The sequence below is a fragment of the Theropithecus gelada genome, chromosome 11, assembly GCF_003255815.1.
Source record: "Theropithecus gelada isolate Dixy chromosome 11, Tgel_1.0, whole genome shotgun sequence".
NCBI lineage: Eukaryota > Metazoa > Chordata > Mammalia > Primates > Cercopithecidae > Theropithecus > Theropithecus gelada.
The window spans coordinates 72,029,533-72,050,860 of NC_037679.1; the positions used below are offsets into that span (position 1 = coordinate 72,029,533).

General features: G+C 46.7%; 1 protein-coding gene across 1 annotated transcript in view; it reads left to right on the forward strand.

Moving 5' to 3' along the window:
* The first annotated feature begins 4,121 nt into the window (after window positions 1–4,121).
* OAS3 (2'-5'-oligoadenylate synthetase 3) overlaps window positions 4,122–21,328 on the forward strand; it is a 28,561-nt gene continuing 11,354 nt past the window's right edge. The window contains exons 1-8 of the mRNA XM_025401132.1: window positions 4,122–4,476; window positions 7,339–7,621; window positions 10,355–10,530; window positions 12,933–13,171; window positions 14,129–14,282; window positions 15,051–15,395; window positions 16,863–17,145; window positions 20,186–20,361. Coding sequence (XP_025256917.1) covers window positions 4,300–4,476; window positions 7,339–7,621; window positions 10,355–10,530; window positions 12,933–13,171; window positions 14,129–14,282; window positions 15,051–15,395; window positions 16,863–17,145; window positions 20,186–20,361 — 1,833 coding nt within the window. The 5' untranslated portion in view covers window positions 4,122–4,299. The remainder of the gene's footprint in view (window positions 4,477–7,338; window positions 7,622–10,354; window positions 10,531–12,932; window positions 13,172–14,128; window positions 14,283–15,050; window positions 15,396–16,862; window positions 17,146–20,185; window positions 20,362–21,328) is intronic.

Genomic DNA, 21,328 nt, shown 5'->3' on the forward strand with positions numbered 1-21,328 from the left:
AAAAAAAAAAAAAAAAGGAAAGGAGAAGGAAGGAAGGAAGGAAGGAAGGAAGGAAGGAAGGAAGGAAGGAAGGAAGGAAGGAAGGAAAGAAGGAAGGAAGGAAGGGAAGGAAGAAAGAAGATTCTTTTTCAAAAAGAAACCAGTGGCAATTTCTTCCTGGGACAGTACAAGGTGGTGAGTGAGTTGGCTAAGCAGACAGGTAAAAAGACAGAGTATCTGTGGGTGGATACTGGCACCTTTTACATATAGGCAACAAGCAAGTTTTCCAAGGAGAACAGTAGATGATTTGCTACTGTATCAACCAAGAATATCTTTGACAGCAGTAAGTAACAGAATTTGTAACAGACATTCTGAGATATTTTGTTACACCCACAAGTGTGGGTGACCTGTCCAGATATGCCTTCTAATTCCAAGAGCCCCAAGAAACACCCTCTGCTTAAGATTTTATTAACCATGAATCCAACGTTTTCTCATTTATTTGCTTATTAATTTTTTGTATATCTTTTCTTGTTAGAATATAAATTCCATGAGAGCAGAGGCCTTTTCACTTACTCACCACACATGTTCTGTGCTAGACAAGTGCCTACCATAAAGAAAACACTCAATATTTATTTATTTATTTATTTATTTATTTTCTTTTTGAGCCAGAGTTTCACTCTTGTCATCCAGACTAGAGTGCAATGGTGCGATCTCAGCTCACTGCAACCTCCGCCTCCGGGGTTTAAGTGGTTCTCCTGCCTCAGACTCCTGAGTAGCTGGGATTACAGGTGACTGCCACCATGTCCAGCTAATTTTTGTATTTTTAGTAGAGACGGGGTTTCACCATGTTGGCCAGGCCAGTCTTGAACTCCTGACCTCAGGTGATCCATCCGCCTTGGCCTCCCAAAGTGCTGGGATTACAGGTGTGTGTCACCACACCCGGCCTCAATAAATATTTATAAGAATAAGGAATGGATCTGTTTTCCACATCTCATAAGTTGTCTTTTATACCTTTCTTTTCTATGTCCTGCTTTCCTATAATCTTGGGTAATTTCCTCCATTCTATCTTCCAGTTTACCAATTTTATCTTCAGGTATATTTATTCAGCCCATCTATGGAGAAGGTTTGGTTTTTCTGTTCATCTTTGGTTTTATTTTGCATTATTTTTTCACTTCCAATGTGATGGTGGTGGTTGTTGATTTTCATAACTGTTCTTATTTCATGGATATGATGAATAATTATGAATACAATGAATGATTATAATGGATGTAATATCTAATCCCTCTGAGGATGTTAATTATATATTTCTAAGACCATCTTAGTGCAATTTGTACTTCTAAAACAGAAAGCCACTAGGTAATTAGCAAAGAATAGAAATTTATTTATCACAGTTCCGGAGGCTGAGAAGTGCAAGATAAAGGCTTCAGCAGGTTAAGGCCTGGTCTCTATGCTTCCAGGATGACACCTTGAAACATGCTGTGTCTTTTGGAAGGGAGGAACACTATGTCCTCACATGGCAGAAAAGCAGAAGAGAATGAACCCATTCCTGCAAGCTCTTTTCATAGTGGCCATAATCCATTCATGTGGGCAGAGCCCTCATGACACAAACACCTCCTGTTAGACCCCACTTCCCAAGTGCTGTACTGGGGAGTAAGTTTCCAACACATGAATTTTGGGGGACAAATTCAGACCATAGAAGACTCCTTCTCCTTTATTGATTATTTTAATGTCCTTATATGTGAGTTTTTATGTCCATAGCATTCAGTCTCCCAAAATAATCTGGCACCTTTGGATGTGTGCTTTTTGCTCACTGGGGATGTTCTGCTTGTCTCCCTGTGAAGTTGGTACCTTCTTACTGCATCTGGAGGCAGAGGTGAGAAAAGGGGAAGTGCCAGGAACGAGTCTTCTGCATACAGGGCTTCCCGTTCTTTCCGGATGTGGCCAGGTATGCTGGGCACTTCCCTGCCTCTCTGCCCCACCCTCACTGCTCCCTCCCTAAACAGGCACCTCTGCTGCACTTCTGTGTTACTCAACACAGAAAGGTTGGGGCGGGAGACTGCATGTCTTTAGAGGCTGCCATTACTATGCCAGCACAACTGACAACCGTGACAGTTAACCTAGGGTCTCTTCTCCTTCAATCCACTGCCTAGAGCCTGCAGCTCCTCAGATCCTTTCCACTCTGCATAGGTACCCCCTCCTTTATGCGTTTTGGCTGCAATTTCCTCCTTCATCCAATCCTGTATCTCTGTCAGGGATCTCAGTTTCGGGTTTATCTAGGGCACCTCTGGTTAGGACCCAGCGACATTATTAAAGTTTTTCCATCTCTTTCCTGCCACTTCTAGAGGCCTGGGATGAACGTTGAAGGCTTGTGTATATGTTCAGTCCACTATCCTCACCCAATATTGACCCTTCTGCGTTCCATCTTCTAAAAATGCCTCAAATGTCCTGTTCCCTTGACTCCACTTTTTCTCAGTTTCCAACCCTGTTGATTTCCATTATGCTTTTAATATATCTTTGCTGCTATTTTAATAGAATTTTGAGCTTGTGTTCAATCCACTATCTTGAATAGAAAGTTTCTAAAGTGGCCTGTGACTCAGGAAGAAGACTGTGGTTAATGGACAAGCATGAAAATCTTGCTGAATCCCTTGACTTAAATCCCCGCCACAACACCTGGCCTACAAAATAGTCTCCTTCCCATACTTGAATATTCCAAGTGATGCAGCATTCACTACTCAAAATACTGCATACTACGTATGTTGTGATGTACATACTACCCACCCAGCATCTCTCCCTCTAGTTGACCATGACCTCTGAAATTCACACTCTAATCCTATGTATTTCCTTTCAGTTAACATGCGATGTCAGGAAGCACTTGTTAAGACTATTACCTGAAACGTACCCAGAGGCAGAGTAAATGCGGGATCCCGGAGCAGACAGGAGAGAGGACCCCTGAGTTTTTTAGTAAGATGAGGAGGAGGAGATAGGCTACAGCTTGGACCAGGCCTGGAAGAGAGCTCAGGCGTGCAGTCTCTGGGAACCTGGGTGGAGAAGCAGCAAGAAATAAGCAGAAAAAGGAGGAGACAGGCCATGAAGATAGAAGTGCAATGGTCCTGGATTCAAATCTCCACTCTGCAGCTTATAGTTTACAGTCCACTTAGCTTTGTGCCGGTTCCAAGAGGATTTTGCTATTGCAGCTTTACAATGTTTTAATATGTAGTGTTGTTGTGCAAGGTACCATTCTAAACTGACTGACTTTCCTTCCTCCCTTCTCCTCCAAAATAATTTTTAATTCTTGCAGACAGACTTTAGATCGTGTGTTTGAAGTTTTTAAAAATGGAGTTTTTATTGGAACTGCATTACACATATAAATTATTTAGGAAGAGTTGGCTTCTGAAGAAGGCAGCTCTGTGGGCTTGGGCTGGGTTTGAATCCAGTCAGACAACTTTCCAGCTGTGTTACCTTGGACAGTTACCTAGTTCCTCTGTACCTTAACTTCCTCATCTGTCAAATGGGTGATGATAGTAGCACCTACACCATGGTCGTTGGGAGGACTCAGTGAGAGTCTCCAAGTGTGCTTTATTATCATTGGTGGTGGTAGTGGTGTTTAGAACACATCCCGGCTGGGCGTGGTGGCTCAAGCCTGTAATCCCAGCACTTTGGGAGGCCGAGACGGGCAGATCACAAGGTCAGGAGATCGAGACCATCCTAGCTAACACGGTGAAACCCCGTTTGTACTAAAAAATACAAAAAAACTAGCCGGGCGAGGTGGAGGGCACCTGTAGTCCCAGCTACTCGCAAGGCTGAGGCAGGAGAATGGTGTGAACCCGGGAGGTGGAGCTTGCAGTGAGCCGAGATCCGGCCACTGCACTCAGCCTGGGTGACAGAGCCAGACTCTGTCTCAAAAAAAAAAAAAANATGTTACTCAGTATGTACCCATACGTTCTGTGGACCTGCTTCTGTCAAGATACTTTGTTAGGTTGTGATTAGTTCGTTGCAGCTGGTGGTTGCAGGGACGGCTGGAAGCAAGGAGAGGAAGGAGAGGAAGTTGTAGCTGGGAAGGGAGCCAGGAAGCGGGTGCCAGATCCAGGAGCTGCTAGAAAGAAACGAAACTGAAAGCAGGGAATTTACCAAGTTTGGGGAGGAGGAGTGAAACCTAAGGAAGACAGGACCAGCAGTGCTGGTCCCCATTTCACGCCACTCGCGAGACCGACGACCTAGGTTCTGCCGAGCTGGGCGTGGTGCGGAGAGCCGAGCAGGGAAACCAGAAATCTGAAGGCCGCGCCAGAGCCCTGCTTCCCCTTGCAGCTGCGGCAGGTGGCCATGGACTTGTACCGCACCCCGGCCAGCGAGCTGGACAGGTTCGTGGCCACAAGGCTGCAGCCGCGGAAGGAGTTCACAGAGACGACGCGGCGCGCCCTGGGCGCCCTGGCCGCTGCCTTGAGGGAGCGCAGGGGCCGCCCCGGAGCTGCTGCCCCGCGGGTGCTGAAAATCGTCAAGGTGAGGTGCCGCCTCGGGGTCTTTATGTGTCCAAAGGGGACAGTCCTGGGAGGACGCTTAAGCCTCACATAGCCTTAAGGTGGGGGTGGCTTTTATCCACTTGTGCACCTCTCATTCATTTCTTTAACAAACACTTCCAATGTGCCAGCCCTGTGCTAAGTCCCCTGAACATACGAGCCAGGTAGGTACTCTTAAGTCTGCTTGACAGATGGAGAAACTGAGGCACAGAGAGGCACAGTGACGTGTCCAATCCTGTAAGAGGCCCAGCCAGGATTCAAATCCAAGTAGCCTGATTCCTGCATCTCTGCTCTCAGAGGCTGCCTCTCCCATTTTCATTCACTCACTCACTCATTCACCCAGTCATTCAAACAGGCTGGGGGCCTCACACTATGCCAGACCCTAAGGATACGGAAGTAATAATACTCTGTAACAGCCAGAATAGCCCAATTTATGGAGACATTACCAAATAGCAATGAAAATTATCTCATTAAATGAGTATTACCTCGTTTCATCCCCACATTCAGTGAGGTAGGTATTATTGTACCTGTTTCATGGATAGGGAAACTGAGGCTAAACGCTAAACTACTGCTCTGAGTCACTTTTTTTTTTTTTCTTTGAGACAGGGTCTCACTGTGTCACCCAGGCTGGAGTGCAGTAGCACGATCTTGGCTCACTGCAACCTCCGCCTCCCGGGCTCAAGTTATTCTCATACCTCAGCCTCCCAAGTAGCTGGCACTACAGGCACACACTACCACTCCTGGCTAATTATTCGCATTTTTTTTATAGAGATAGAGTTTTGCCGTGTTGCCCAGGCTGGTCTGGAACTCTTGGGCTCAAGTGATCAACTTGCCCTGGCCTCTCAAAGTGCTGGGATTACAGGTGTGAGCCACTGTGCCCAGGTAATTTTTGCATATTTTGTAGAGATGAGATTTCACCATGTTGCCCAGGCTCCAGGTCACTTTTTGTCACTTAAATACAGCCACACTGCCACTGTGATCCCAGGACACTCGCAGATTCAGGGAGGAGACAAGTCATGAGCTCCCTTATCCTCAGGGTAAATTCGGGGGTACCAGGAGCGGATGGACCCAGGGAACCTGGGTGTGCTAAAGCAGATTTGGAGGTTGTCAGGAGAGGGAGTGAAAACGCAGAGTAGAAATGGCCTCAGAGCACCTAGTGGTTTCCTGGGGCTGACTCTCAGCTTGGGAGGTGGGGAAGGAGGACACACTTGTTGCCTAGGAGGTGTGAAGTCCTGTTTCTACCTCGGAGATGGACAGGAGGGATTTCTGTGCAGCAAGAGAAAGTCCTGGCATCCCTAGCTTCCCTGGAAAGGGGTACAGCAGGCGGGGGGTCTCGAGCACAATCTCCGTGTGCTTTCATTTCCTCCTTTATAAAGTGAGCACTGTGCTTTTGCTTCCTCTTTTGTAAATTGGTACCTTCCTTCCGGGGCTGTGAGGAAGGTTCAATGAAAGTGTGTGAAACGTGCAGGAAGTGCCCAGCCTGTAATAGTCCCTCTTCCCACTTTGTCAGCAGCCCCCACATTGCGGGAGCTGGAAGTAAAAGGACTGGCATAATCATCGGGATAAGTAGGGGGTCCCAGTTTGGGGCAAGACTTGCTCCTGGAGGGCTCCATCCTGGTTCTTGCTGTTTACTGGCTGTGTAACTCATTTCACCGTCTGAGCCTCACTCCCCATATCTGCAACCACATGCAACTACATCACAGTTGTTTTGTGTTGGAAGTGAGAGTAGAGACGTCAGATCCCAGACACAGAACAGTGTCTCTGACAATGTTTAGGAGTTTCTTTTCCAAATCCTCAGGTTGGAAGTTTTGCTGAAAGAAACACTGATCACACAGGTCTCAGAAATTGAGTCATACCACAGTTCTGTACCCATTCTGAGCAAAGATTGCGAACGTGTGTTCTGCAAAGCAGAATTTCTTTTACCTGTGGTCTTGAATTTTTAAAAAGTTAGTTGCCAACATTTAAAAATCATGGCTATAGGCCTGGCACAGTGGCTTACTTGGCCTGTAATCCTAGCACTTTGGGAGGTCAAGGAGGGCAGATCGCTTCAGGTCAGAAATTCGAGACCAGCCTGGCCAACATGGTGAAACCCCATCTCTACTAAAAATACAAAAATTAGCCAGGCGTGGTGGTGCACACCTGTAGTCCCAGCTACTCGGGAGGCTGAGGTGGGAGAATCGCTTGAACTCATGAGATGGAGGTTGCAGTGAGCTGAGATAGTGCCACAGCACTCCAGCCTGGGCAACAGAGCAAGACTTTGTCTCAAAAATAAAACTAAAATAAAAATTATGGATTTAGCCCAGCATGGTGGTGCATGCCTGTAGTCTCAGATACTTGGGAGGCTGAGGCAGGAAGATCACTCGAGCCCAGGAGTTCCAAGCTGCAGTGAGCTATAATCGTGTCTGTGAATAACCACTGCACTCCAGCCTGGGCAACATAGCAAGACCCCGTCTCTTTAAAAAAAAAAAAAAGTGTAAAAACTAGCCAGGCATGGTGGCATGTGCCTGTAGTCTCAACTACTTGAGAGGCTGAGGCAGGAGGATCACTCGAGCCCAGGAGTTCAAGGCCACAGTGAGCATGATTATGTCACTGCATTCCAGCCTGGGTGACAGAACAAGACCCTGTTTCTATGGAAAAAATAATCATGGATTTACATATTAAAATTGCTTCTCTTGAAATCTCAAGCCTGGCTACCCTGGACCCACATTCCTGCGTGGCTTCAACATCTAGAGCTATGTGGCCACAGTCTCTCCCCAGCACCCTCACCTCACTTAAGTCGCCTGCCAGGTTGCAAGGCCACTAGAATTGGACAGTATGAAATTCTGAGTTATTTTTCTCTGCCCAGGGAGGCTCCTCTGGCCGGGGCACAGCTCTCAAGGGTGGCTGTGATTCTGAACTTGTCATCTTCCTCGACTGCTTCAAGAGCTACATGGACCAGAGGGCCCGCCGTGCAGAGATCCTTAGTGAGATGCGGGCATTGCTGGAATCCTGGTGGCAGAACCCAGTCCCTGGTCTGAGCCTCAAGTTTCCTCAGCAGAGCGTGCCTGGGGCCCTGCAGTTCCGCCTGACATCTATAGATCTTGAGGACTGGATGGATGTTAGCCTGGTGCCTGCCTTCGATGTCCTGGGTGAGGGGTTCCTGGACTGTTCCAGGGTTGGGGGCAAGATCACTGGGAACAACACAGGACTTCCAATTCTAGCCCAGCCACCGACTTGCTATGTGACCTGGGCCAGCCTCTACCCCTCTCTCAGCCTCAGTCTGGGGACTAAACATATTGGACTTGTGCCAGACAAAGGCAGAGAAAGCCCAGTTCCTCCTGGATCTGTAGTCCTGCTGTCAAGATGCTTGGCCCTCCCACAGGCATCTGGTAGTTTCCCTCAGCCACTGCCTGGAGCAGTTACTGCTCAGCCCTTCCACAAATATTCCCGAAAGCTAAGCCAAGTGGACATGTGGCTAGCAGTAGGGGCCTGGGGACAAAACCAGATTTCTGCAAAATCTTGTATTTTATCTTGAAAACATTAATGTGATTTTTGCATTCTTCGTAATATACCTGTGCTTGAGTTAAGATAAAAATATGTCTTTGTGTCCTCATCTGTAAAATGAGGATAATACCAATGGGGATATTAGTAATCTTATCGAGTTGTCAGAAGAATTAAATGCATTAATATATGTAATCAAACATAGAAGTGTGCCTAGTGGGCCAGGCGCAGTGGCTCATGCCTGTAATCCCAGCTTTGGGAGGCCAAGATGAGAGGATTGCTTGAGCCCAGGAGTTCAAGATCAGCCTTGGCAAAACAGCAAGCTCTAGTCTCTACAAATAATAATAATTTAAAAAATAGCCAGGTGTAGTAGTGCATGCCTCCCTGTGGTCCCAGCTACTGGGGAGGCTGAGGTGGGAGGATTGTTTGAGTCCAGGCAGTGGAGGCTGCAGGGGGCTGTGATTTTGCCACTACAATCTGTCTAAGACTTCTTAAAAAAAAAAAAAAAAAAACATGTCTAGCATGTGGTAAGGGTTGTAAGAGTGTTTGCTATTATTTCTATTATTGTTGTTTCTATTATTATTGTTATTATTATCATTATTTACCTTGATGATCTGGGGGATAGCTTTATCCTTTGGTCAGGTAGCCACATCCCCTATGCCTGGTACCCCATGCCTAGTGTATCCACTTACTAGGTACACACACACACACACACACACACACACACACATTTTTAAGACAGGGTCTCATTCTCACCCAGGTTGGAGTGTAGTGGCATGATCTTGGCTCACTGCAACCTCCATCTTGGGTTCCAGCAATCCTCCCACCTCAGCCTCCCGAGTAGCTGGGACTACAGGCATGCACCACCATGTCTGGCTAATTTTTTTTTTTTTAATAGAGATAGGGTTTCACCAAGACCAGTAGGCTGGTCTTGAACTTTTGGGCTCAAATAATCCACCTGCCTCAGCCTCCTAAAGTGCTAGGATTACAGGCATGAGCCACCACACCCAGGCTGGGTACACATATATTAGTCATAATGGTTACTACTTATTAAATGCTTAACTATTCCAAGAACTTGACATGTTTTATCTCATCAGTTCTTCACAACAAACCTATGAGGTCTGTACTGTTTCAGCTTCAGTTTCACCAATGGGGAAACTGAGGCTCAGAGACATACAGTGACCCACCCAAAGCCACACAGCAGGCAAGCGGTAGCAGCAACCTCAGGGAATTATGGAGAGTGTTTACTTCTCCCAAGTCATGCCCATGGGAGTGGTGGAGGAAAAGGTGCATCCTGTAAAGTCCACCGGCTCTGAGCTCAAATCCTGACTCCATCACATGCTGGCGGTATAACCTTGGGCAAAGCATGGAATTTCTCTGTGCCTCAGCTTTCTCAGCTATCAAATGGGATGAAGAACTGTACTTGCCTCATAGGGTTGTGGTGGAGATACATGTAAAGACCTTCAGTCCAGTGCCCAGTATGCAGTAAAATATAGATAGATAGATAGATAGATAGATAGATAGATAGATAGATAGAGAGTTTTTTGTTTTTGTTTTTGTTTTTTTTTTCTGATCTCGCTCTGTGCCTCAGGCTGGAGTGCAGTGGCATGATCTCAGCTCACTGCAACCTCAGCCTCTTGAGTTCAAGCGATTCTCGTGCTTCAGCCTCTGGAGTAGCTGGGATTACAGGCGAGTGCCACCATGACTGGCTAATTTTTGTATATTTTTAGTAGAGAGAGAGTTTCATGATGTTGGCCAGGCTGGTCTCGAACGCCTGACCTCAGGTGAACTGCCCACCTCGGCCACCCAAAGTGCTGGGATTACAGGTGTGAGCCACAGCCCCAGGCCTGTAGTAAAAAATATCAACAACCACTGCTAAAGGATGAGGGCTTTTTGCCTTTTATTGCTTGGGCATCATTTTCCTCTCTATGACACCTCTTAATTAAGGGTATGTAGAGTGGTGTTTCGAGGAAGGCTCACGGAGGGAGGAGAGAGCTGCCAGGCTGCAGGTACTGCTGACTCAGCTGGAAGTATCTTTCCTGTTTAACCATCTTAGAATGCAGCTGCTCTTCTTTGAGCTGTTGCTCCAAGGACTGCCTGGCCATTTGGGAGGGAGGGACTCTCCTACTGCATTCTGGAGGGCTGCTTTTCTTCCCAGACTCCTGAAAAGCTCCAGGCTCTCTTCCCAGTCCCCCGACTCCCATGTTGGCAGATTTCTTCCCCTCCAAATTCTTCCCATTCTCTCTCAGTGCCCCAGGCCGAGCTCGGCAACCTCCATCCTGGGTTCAAGCAATCCTTCCACCTCAGCCTGTGGGCTGCCCACCGCCCTCCATCCTGTGTCCTCAGTGCCCTTCCTAACTCACAGTGCTTCACACCAACAGGTCAGGCCGGCTCTCGCATCAAACCCAAGCCACAAGTCTACTCTACCCTCCTCAACAGTGGCTGCCAAGGGGGCGAGCATGCGGCCTGCTTCACAGAACTGCGGAGGGACTTTGTGAACATTCGCCCAGCCAAGTTGAAGAACCTGATCTTGCTAGTGAAGCACTGGTACCACCAGGTGAAGCCCCTTGGGAGGGTTGCTCCAGACATGTGACTATTTGCTTTGTACTTCCATAGTCGTGAAACTGTTGTCATACATTTAGTGGCCATTCATGTTCTCTTTCTGGAAATTATCTGTTTATGTACCTTGTGCATTATTTTCTCCTGGGTTAGCTGTCTTGTTATTGATTTGTTGAAGCTTTTTATATATTGTGGATACTGATCCTTATTTAGTTAATATAATGCATTCTTCCAGTATTCTTCCAGTCTGTGACTTGGGCTTTTGCTTTGTTTAAAGGTTATTTGTAGGACAAAATATTTAAATTTTAATGTACTCAGATATATCCTTTGAAAAATGAGTTATTCTTAGTGTATCTTTTTTTTTTTTTTTTTTTTTTTGAGATGGAGTCTGGCTCTGTCACCCAGGCTGGAGTGCGGTGGCCGGATCTCAGCTCACTGCAAGCTCCGCCTCCCAGGTTTACGCCATTCTCCTGCCTCAGCCTCCCGAGTAGCTGGGACTACAGGTGCCGCCACCTCACCTGGCTAGTTTTTTGTATTTTTTAGTAGAGATGGGGTTTCACCGTGTTAGCCAGGATGGTCTCGATCTCCTGACCTCGTGGTCCGCCCATCTCAGCCTCCCAAAGTGCTGGGATTACAGGCTTGAGCCACCGTGCCCGGCCTCTTAGTGTATCTTAAGAAGTCTTTCTCTATCCTGCCAGGTGCAGTGGCTCACGGCTGGAATCCCAGCACTTTGAGTGGCCGAGGCAGGTGGATCACTTGAGGTCAGGAGTTCAAGACCAGCCTGGCCAACATGGTGAAACCCTGTCTCTACTAAAAATACAAAATGTAGCCAAGCGTAGTGGCACACACCTGTAATTCCAGTTACTTGGAAGGCTGCGGCAGGAGAATCACTAGAACCCAGGAGGCAGAGGTTGCAGTAAGCCAAGATTGCACCACTGCACTCCGGTCTGGGTGACAGAGCCAGACTCCATCTCAAGAAAAAAAAAAAAAGAGGTCTTTCCCTATCCTGACTTTGTAAAATGACTCTTTCATATTTCCTGCCATCGTATTGTTTCCCATTGTATTTCTGTTCATATTCAGGACTTTGGCCTGTCTGGTATGGTATGAGGAAATGTGGAGGTGGTACACCTCCCTCCCCAGCCTCAGGGATGCTCCCTTGCTCTGTTCATGTTTGTTGCCAGACTCTTATGCACTGGGAAAAGTGTGCCAAGTCTATGCCTGGAGATGGGGGAACAAGCTCCCCCAAAATCTTCCAGCACATGGCTTGGTCATTCTGATGGACCAGTCATCATAAGCAGTCTATCTAGGAGATTCTGGATTCCAATTCTGGCTCAGCCATCTTCTTGCTGTGTGATCCTGGACAAGTTCCTAGCCTTCTCTGGGCCTCTGTTTCCTCCACTTGCACATAAATAAATATATGCGTTGGTAAATCTTACTCAGGTTCTTTCCACATAGGATTCTCCAGGGGCAGAAAATGCTAATAGCCTGGTACTTCTTAAAAGGGCAAACTGCTGGATATGGTGGCTCATGCCTGTGGTCCTCTCTATGCAGGAGGCTGAGGTGGGAAGATCACTTGAGCCCAGGAGTTCAAGGCTGCAGTGACCTATGATTGAGCCACTGCACTTCAGCCTGGGCAACAGAGCAATACTCTGTCTATAAATTAAGTAATTAATTAATACAACTGTGGAGCCAGCTTGGTTGGGCATTAGAAATTCTATCTTGATCTGGGTGGTGGGTACACATGTGCACCCAGGTGTGTTTATCCCCCCAAAGAGAGGGCGTGAGTGGAGGGAATGTGGAGATGCTGGGTGCTTCTAGTCAGGTGGGTCACCTTCTGGCAAGCTGAAGCATCCCCTCTGGACTTACTCAGAGGCCTGGGATTCTTGCCTTGGCATGGAGTAATTCCTCCCTGGTACATGGAGATCCCAAGTGTATGGTTCACAAATAGAAATCATGCATTTGGGGATGGGGGATAGACAGCTGGAGTGAGGAGGGAAGGACAGAGTCCTGGCCCGCTGCCCCACCCCACTCCAGGGGTGAAAGGGTGACAACTTGGTGCCCTTCTCCAACCATCCACGGAACTGGGACCCCAGATCTGCTTCACCTTTATTTGAGGATAGGTAGCAATTTGAGACTACCCTTGGCTTCTCTCTGACTGCTCCCTGCCTCCTTGGGACTTGAAACTTACACCCCTCCCTCCCACCACTCCCCCGTCATACGAGCCAACCACTTTGCTGAAGCTACCAGTGAGGGCTGGTGAGAAATGCCACTTGTTCTTGGAACAGGCTTGGAACACAGCATCTTGTCTCAGCCTGGAAGGTCCCCAGTCTGGTTCTGCAGAGAGCTGGCTCTCTTTCCTCTCCTTCATCCTTCTGAGTCCCCTGCCATGCCCTCTCACAGGTGTGCCTACAGGGGTTGTGGGAGGAGACGCTGCCCCCGGTCTATGCTCTGGAATTGCTGACCATCTTCGCCTGGGAGCAGGGCTGTAAGAAGGATGCTTTCAGCCTGGCCGAAGGCCTCCGGACTGTCCTGGACCTGATCCAACAGCATCAGCACCTGTGTGTTTTCTGGACTGTCAACTATGGCTTCGAGGACCCTGCAGTTGGGCAGTTCTTGCAGCGGCAGCTTGAGAGACCCAGGTACCTCCTAATAATACCTGTTCTCCTGTCCTGGGCCCAGGGGGAGATAATTAACAAGGGTAAAATCAGTCACATCTACTGAGTGCTTGGGTGTAGGCCAAAGCAAAATGCTGCATGTACATGTTTTAATTCACTGGATTCAGCCCAGATGCACATTAGAATTACCTGGGGGAGTTTTAAAAAATATACCAGTGCCTGACCCCACATGTTTTATGTGTGAATGTTTTGCTGATGTATAGCAGAAAGTGCATGTTCTGATGAATGTGTGAAGACTGCATACTTTGAAACCATCACCCAGATCATGGTAGAATATTTCCAGCACCTCGCTGGTCCCCTCTCAGTCAGTAACCTTCCAAAATAACCCCACTTACACTTTTAAGATTACAGTTGTGCCTTTTCTTAAATCTTATTTAAATGGAATCATGCCACATGTACTTTTGTGTCTGGCTTCTTGTTCTGTTCTCAAGATTAAGTCTTTGAGATTCAGCTATACAGTTGTGGATCATTCTTTTTTGTTGCTGTATAGTGTTCCATTGTGTGAATTTATCAAAATACGTTGTCCATTCTACTGATGATGGGCATTTGAGTTCTTTCAACTTGGAGTTATTACAAATAGGGCCATTATAAACATTTCTGGACATGTTTTTTTGGTGCATATGCATATCTGTTGGAAATATACCTAGGAATGAAATTGCTGAATTGTAGGATGTAACTCAAGAGCCCTTGAGAGTGGATCCTGGTGTCTTGTGATTCCAACGTGCAGCCAGGGTTGACAATGATAAGCAGGCAATGTTGTTATCCTCATTTTGCAGACAAGGAAATTGAAGTTCAGAGAAGGTAAATCATTTGTCCCAGGTCACACAGCTGGAAAGTAGCAGAGATGCGATTGGAACCAGGTCCGTTTCACTCTAGAGCCCTCTTGCTAACCAGAACTTTCTTGTCTCTCTGAAATTGCAGGCCTGTGATCCTGGACCCAGCCGACCCCACATGGGACCTGGGAAATGGGGCAGCCTGGCACTGGGATTTGCTAGCCCAGGAGGCAGCATCCTGCTGTGACCACCCATGCTTTCTGAACGGGATGGGGGATCCAGTGCAGCCTTGGCAGGGGCTGGTAAGTGAGGGGGTCCCAGGACCCTTGGGTTTTGCACTTTTTTTATGTGTCCAATATTTCCTGAGCATCTACTATGTGCCATATGGTGTAGAACAGGCTTTTAAAAGCAGGGGTGACTGGGCGCGGTGGCTCACGCCTGTAATCTCAACACATTGGGAGGCTGAGGCGGGCAGATTACCTGAGGTCAGGAGTTCGAGACCAGCCTGGACAACATGGTGAAACCTCGTCTCTACTAAAAATACAAAAATTAGCCAGGCGTGGTGGTGGGTGCTTGTAATCCCAGCTACTCGAAGGGCTGAGGCAGGAGAATTGCTTGAACCAGGGAGGCAGAGGTTGCAATAAGCCGTGATCACTCCTTTGCACTCCAGGCTGGGCGACAGAGTAAGACTCCGTCGCAAAAAATAAACAAATAAATAAATAAATAAATAAAAATTCACAGGGCAGCAGGCATGTAAAACGGTCTTATCACCAAGCTCAAGCTGAAACTGCCGGGGGAAGGAGCCCTTTGTTTTTCTGCACCTATGGTCTGCTTACCAGGCCTTTCTGCCCATAACAAGGGCACCCATTTTGCAGTTTATCCCTTCAGAAAGGCACCTTTTTCAACTCTGCCCAAAGATGCCAGGTGGGTTAGCTGTGGCCCTCCCACTTCCCCTCTCTAAGCCTCAGTCACCCTGACTGTACAAAGGGCGGGAGCTGGGGACAGAAGGCACTGGGTTGATGCAGGAACCTCTGCACCTGGCTGAGGCAGCTCCTTCAACGACCTTCCAGAGCCTTCCACGTGCCAGATGCTCAGGTTTGGGCCACCCCATCCAGCTAAACCCTAACCAGAAGACCCCTGAAAACAGCAAGAGCCTCGATGCTGTGTCCCCAAGAGCAGGGAGCAAAGCACCTTCATGCCCAGCTCCCGGCCCCGCTGGGGCAGCCAGCGTCGCCCCCTCTGTGCCGGGAATGGCCTTGGACCTGTCTCAGATCCCCACCAAGGAGCTGGACCGCTTCATCCAGGACCACCTAAAGCCGAGCCCCCAGTTCCAGGAGCAGGTGAAAAAGGCCATCGATATCATCTTGCGCTGCCTCCGTGAGAACTGTGTTCACAAGGTCTCGAGAGTCAGCAAAGTGAGTTGGGCCAGTGGAGACACGGGGGGACCCTCTCGAGGGGTCAGCGTGGGAAAGGGAAGGAGTTACAGCAATGGAGCTGAGGTTGGGCTGGGGAACTGCATGGCCCGGGAAGGATGATTTGCTGGCTTAAATAAAATATATGTAAGTGCCAGCATAGATTTTCATTTTTTAATGATACAATTTTTAAAACACTATTACAAGAATCAGATCACTTGCCTCCTCAGCTCAAAATTCTCCATGGTTTCAGTGTGCAGAGGCCTCAAGTCCTGTAGGGTGGGCCCTGGTCTCCCTCTGGCCTTGACTTACTCCACACTGGCCTCCTGGCTGCTCTGAGCTTACCAGGCTCACAGGCCCATTCAAGGCCTCTGTAGTGGCTTTCTCTTCCCCATCCGTTTGTCTCTCTCTCTCTCTCTTTCTCCTCTTCAAGGTTCTTGATCCGACGTCCTCTTCCACTGAGGCCTGACCACGCAATTTAAAATTGCAGTCTTGCCCGGGCACGGTGGGTCACGCCTGTAATCCTAGCATTTTGTGAGGTCAAGGTGGGTGGATTACCTGAGGTCAGGAGTTCGAGACCACCCTGGCCAACATGGTGAAACCCTGTCTCTACTAAAAATACAAAAATTAGCCGGGCATGGTGACAGGCCCCTGTAATCCCAGCTACTCGGGAGGCTGAGGCAGGAAAATCACTTGAACCCGGGAGGCAGAGGTTGCAGTGAGCTGAGACCGTGTCACTGCACTCCAGCCTAGGTGACAAGAGTGAAACTCCATCTTAAAAATAAAAATAAATAAATAAAAATAAAATTGCAGTCTTGCACTACCAGCCCCCTTTCAGTGCTTAGCATTTTTCCTTTTCTCCCCCAGCCAACATGTAAGTTCCAGGAGAACAGAAATTTTGTATCCTCTCCTCTTCTTTCCTTCCTGCAACAAACATTTAGTGAGCACTGACATGTACTGGGATATGTGTGATATCCCGTGTGGTATCACATTACATGTAAGTGCTCACTAAATGTTTGTTGGAGGAAGGAAAGAAGAAGAGAGGGAGGGAGGGAGGGAATTGATGGAAACAGGGCAACAGAGCACAACTGCAGGCCCTATTTCGCCTTGGGACCTCAATTTGCAACTGCTGGCCCAGATGTGCAGTTAGTAGGCGCTGCAGAGAGTAGGCTAAAATGTTTGGTCGCTGCCCCTACTCAGCCCCACCTCCATTATCTGTTGCTGCAGATTGGCCTGACTTAGCTCAGGCTTCATGGATCAGAGGGCAGGTGCAGGCAGTTACAACTTGACTCTCTGTCACAATTCTAAGAGCTCACAGGACCCATGCAGTCGGCCTCTGTCATAGTGCCCAGACCTGACATCAGCAAGAGGGCAGGTTCCAGGCTGTAGATGGGGCGCAGGTGATGGGATCGTAGTCTGACTCCTAGGCTCCTAGAAGTTCCCTGGTCTGAGCTGTACTTCCCTCCCCAGGGGGGATCATTTGGCCGGGGCACAGACCTAAGGGATGGCTGTGATGTTGAACTCGTCATCTTCCTCAACTGCTTCACGGACTACAAGGACCAGGGGCCCCGCCGCGCAGAGATCCTCGATGAGATGCGAGCGCAGCTAGAATCCTGGTGGCAGGGCCAGGTCCCTGGCCTGAGCCTTCAGTTTCCTGAGCAGAATGTGCCTGAGGCTCTGCAGTTCCAGCTGGTGTCGACGGCCCCGAAGAGATGGACAGATGTTAGCCTGCTGCCTGCCTTTGATGCTCTGGGTGAGGGCGTCCAGCGTGTCCCTTGGAGAATGATAGGGACCTCAGGTCCCCGTCTAACTGGGGTGCCTGCCTCCTCTTTGTGATCATAATTCTCCTACTTGACCAAGCACTGAAAATGACTTTGAGATATTGAAAGTAATCATCACCATCAAATCTTACAACTATTTAGTGCTTTAACTTTACAAAGATTTTAATTATGAAACGTTTCAAGCATACAGAAAACGACAGACATCACACACCCATGTACCCCAATTCAGATTTAAAAAATGCTAACAGTAGGCATATCTGCCTGGTATTTTTTTTAAAGAAATTTCTCATGTTACAATTTTCTTCCTTATTTTAAAAGGTTTACTTTATGGTTCTTTTTTTTTTTAACTTTTGGAGGTGAATCTTAGCTTAGTAATTGTCAGTTTTAGTCAACGCAATTAAAGCTACCGATTTCCCTTCCAGTACCACTTTAGCTACAGGGTAAATCTTTTGTTTGACATGTATAATTTTTATCCTCATTCCGGTCTAAATATTTTGTACTTTTAATTATGACATCATTGTTTGTTGTTTCTTCCATGAATATTTGGAAGTAGCTTTCCAAATGAATGTTTTGGGGTTTTGTTTGCTTTTGACATTTACTTATTATCTTTTTTAAAACTGTAGTCAGAAAACATACTTTATGTGATATCAATTATTTGGAATTTGTTGGCATTTCTTAGGTTGCCCATGGTTGAAAAGAATGCATGCTTTCCAGCCAGACGTGGTGGATCACACCTGTAATCCCAGCAATTTGGGAGGCCAAGGCGGGTGGGTCACTTGAGTTCAGGAGTTTGAGACCAGCCTGGCCATAGTGAAACCCTGTCTCCACTAAAAATACAAAAAAAAAAAAAGCCTGGCATGGTGGCATGCACCTGTAATCCCAGCTACTCGGGAGACTGAGGCAGGAAAATTACTTGAACCTGGGAGGTGGAGGTTGCAGTGAGCTGAGATTGCACCACTGCACTCCAGCCTGAGAGACAGAGTGAGACTCCATCTAAAAAAAAAAAAAAAAAAGATCGCATGCTTTCATTGCTGAATGCAGACTTCTATATAGGTTCTTTAGATCTAGCTTATGACCTTTTGCTCAGATAATTTTTTGTTTAGTCTCTCAATTTCTGAGCGAGATATCTTAAAATCTACTCAGAATGGAGACTTATCCATTGTTCCTTGCAATAAGTTTTGCTTCTAATATTTTGAGGCTATGTTATTGAGAACATATACGCACATAATTATTATACTTTATTGGATTGTACTTTTTATCATTAAGTAATAATCTTCATTACTTCTCAACGTTATCTTTGTCTTAAAGCCTTTTGTCTGATATTAACAGAGCCACAGTCCTCTTTTGTCGGCATTTTCCTGATGTACCCTCTCCACTCTTTATTTCCTAGTATGTGTTATTAAATTGTACCCTTTATAAGTAGCACAAAGCTAAAAGACAAAAATGAAACAAGCAACAATGATATAATAATTTACACGGGTTTAATAGTATCTTGGAACTAAACTACCAGTCACTAATAATAGGGGAGACTGTTTCTTTTGTTTTTGTTTTCACAGTCTGTGCAAATTAAAACCTATTAATATAATTAACAAATTTTTTCACCATTGCTACTTGATGTCCAGTTCTTCCTTCTGGATTCATTTTCCTTCTTACAGAAATGCATCTTTTAGTACTTTTTCAGAAAGGGTTTATGAGTGACAAATTTTTCTCAGACTTTGTCTAAAGCCCTTTCTGTTTCACCTCCATGCTTGAATGGGATGCTTGACACTTGTTTTCCTTAGTTCTGCTGTCTTCTTACCTGTTGTTGCTGATGAGAAGTCTCTGTCAGTTGTTGATTTTTTGTTGTTAACGATCTGTTTTTTTGTTTGTGTGCGTGGTTTTTTGTTTGTTCATTTTGTTTTGATTTCCCTTTTGTTGGCTTTTAAGACTTTCTCTTGGTTCATAGTATTCTTCAGCTTCTCTTTGATGTATCTGTGTATGGATTTTTTTTAAATGTGTCCTCTTTGAAACGTGCTATCCCTCCTGAATCTGAGAGCTCAATTCTTCCTTTAGTTTTAGGGAGATGTCTTCCAATAGCTCTTCGAATACTGCCTCTCCCCTATTTTCTCTATTCTCTACTTCTAGAACTCCTGTTAGATAGTTTCTTATCTCATCCTCCATGGCTTTTCATCTCTTTCACTCTCTCTTTTTTTTTTTTTCCTCGCCATGCAGATACTGTACATTTGGACTTCACATCCACATCTAGCACAGGATGGGGGTCCCAGTTTCTCACAGGGGATTTTCTTTCCCGCCCCCCCAGAGCCCTAGCAGCAAGCTTCCTTAAAGCCCCTCCCTGCCAGCGGATAACCTTTTGCAGTCACTTTTCATGAAGAAGGCATTTATTTTAGAGGCCAGCCTTACCAAAGTGAGGGATGAGACTCAATTGTAGCTTCCTCTCTTTGTCTTGTTTTTCTTCTTCTGGAAGATAACGTTAATAATAGCAATAATTACTGCTTATTGAGCACATGATTCTACACTGTTCTAAGCACTTCACATGTAGATTTCAATTGATTCTTACAATAACCTTAGAAGGACAGGTGCTATTTATGATCCTCCTTTTACAGATGAGGAAACTATACCCAAAGAGGTAAAAATCACACAGCTTGGATTTGAACCCAGGCTTATCTGTCTCCAAAGCTGACTCCTTTAACCACTATGTGACACAGCTTTTCTGGGTCAAGATTATCCATCTTTCAGCTTTCAGGGAAAATTTTTTAAAAATAAATAAATAGAAGATTATCCACCGTGCAGTTACTGGATGGATTAGCAAAAATTATTAAAAAGCATCCAGTACAGAATTGATACTGAAAAAAATGATAGCTCTGATTGTTATGCAATATTATAGTGTATTACTGATTGCAATGTTAGGTGATTAATGTTAGAATATTCATAAAGGCTGGTGAATGGATGGGTTGGTAAATGCTGCTGTCTGCGATTGGAGTTGCACACTCAGGGTGTTTCAAACTTCTACAGGGCAGCTCAGTTCTGGCACCAAACCAAATCCCCAGGTCTACTCGAGGCTCCTCAGCAGTGGCTGCCAGGAGGGCGAACATAAGGCCTGCTTCGCAGAGCTGCGGAGGAACTTCGTGAACATTCGCCCCGCCAAGCTGAAGAACCTGATTCTGCTGGTGAAGCACTGGTACCGCCAGGTGAGTTGCCCCTGGCTCCTCCCAGGAAGCCGCCACTGTCATGGCAACCACCCCAGCCAATCAGTTCCTCCCCTACACCCACGTCTCCCCTCCTTGGCTTTTTTTTTTCTTTTTTTCTTTTTTTTTTTTTTTTTGAGACGGAGTCTCGCTCTGTCGCCCAGGCTGGAGTGCAGCGGCCGGATCTCAGCTCACTGCAAGCTCCGCCTCCCGGGTTTACGCCATTCTCCTGCCTCAGCCTCCTGAGTAGCTGGGACTACAGGCGACCGCCACCACGCCCGGCTAGTTTTTTTGTATTTTTTAGTAGAGACGGGGTTTCACCGTGTTAGCCAGGATGGTCTCCATCTCCTGACCTCGTGATCCGCCTGTCTCGGCCTCCCAAAGTGCTGGGATTACAGGCTTGAGCCACCGCGCCCAGCCTCCTTGGCTTCTTATTGGTCATCCAAAGCAGAAGGACCGGCCTCCTCCATCCTCCATTTCCTGCCCAGATCTGGAAGTCACTGTTAGAAAAAATCTTTTCTCCATCAACTCTAAAGTCCTCATTTCTTGTACCTGGGGTTCACTGTCCCTCTTTAGCCCATCCACTTCTCTCTTTTGACACTGCAAATGTTTTCTCTGATTTTCTCCCACCTCCAAACTTTTGCTTATGTTACCCCCACCACATCTCTATTTTTGGAAAAGAAAACTCCGCTTTCTGGAAGCCTAGAGCTGGCAGTGACCACCATATGGTAAGGACCTGTCCAAGACAGAAAAACCAGAGCACTTGAACAGAAAAGATCTGAACAGAAAAGCTGATGACTCCTTATGGGCTCCTGGATCAACCTGTGCCTGAAAGCAGTCTACTCCAGGGCTTTTGGGTTACATCAGCCAATACAATCTTTCACAGCCTTTTTTTTCTTCTTTTCTTTTTTTTTTTTTTTTTTTTTGAGAAAGGGTCTCACTTTGTCACCCACGCTGGAGTGCAGTGGCA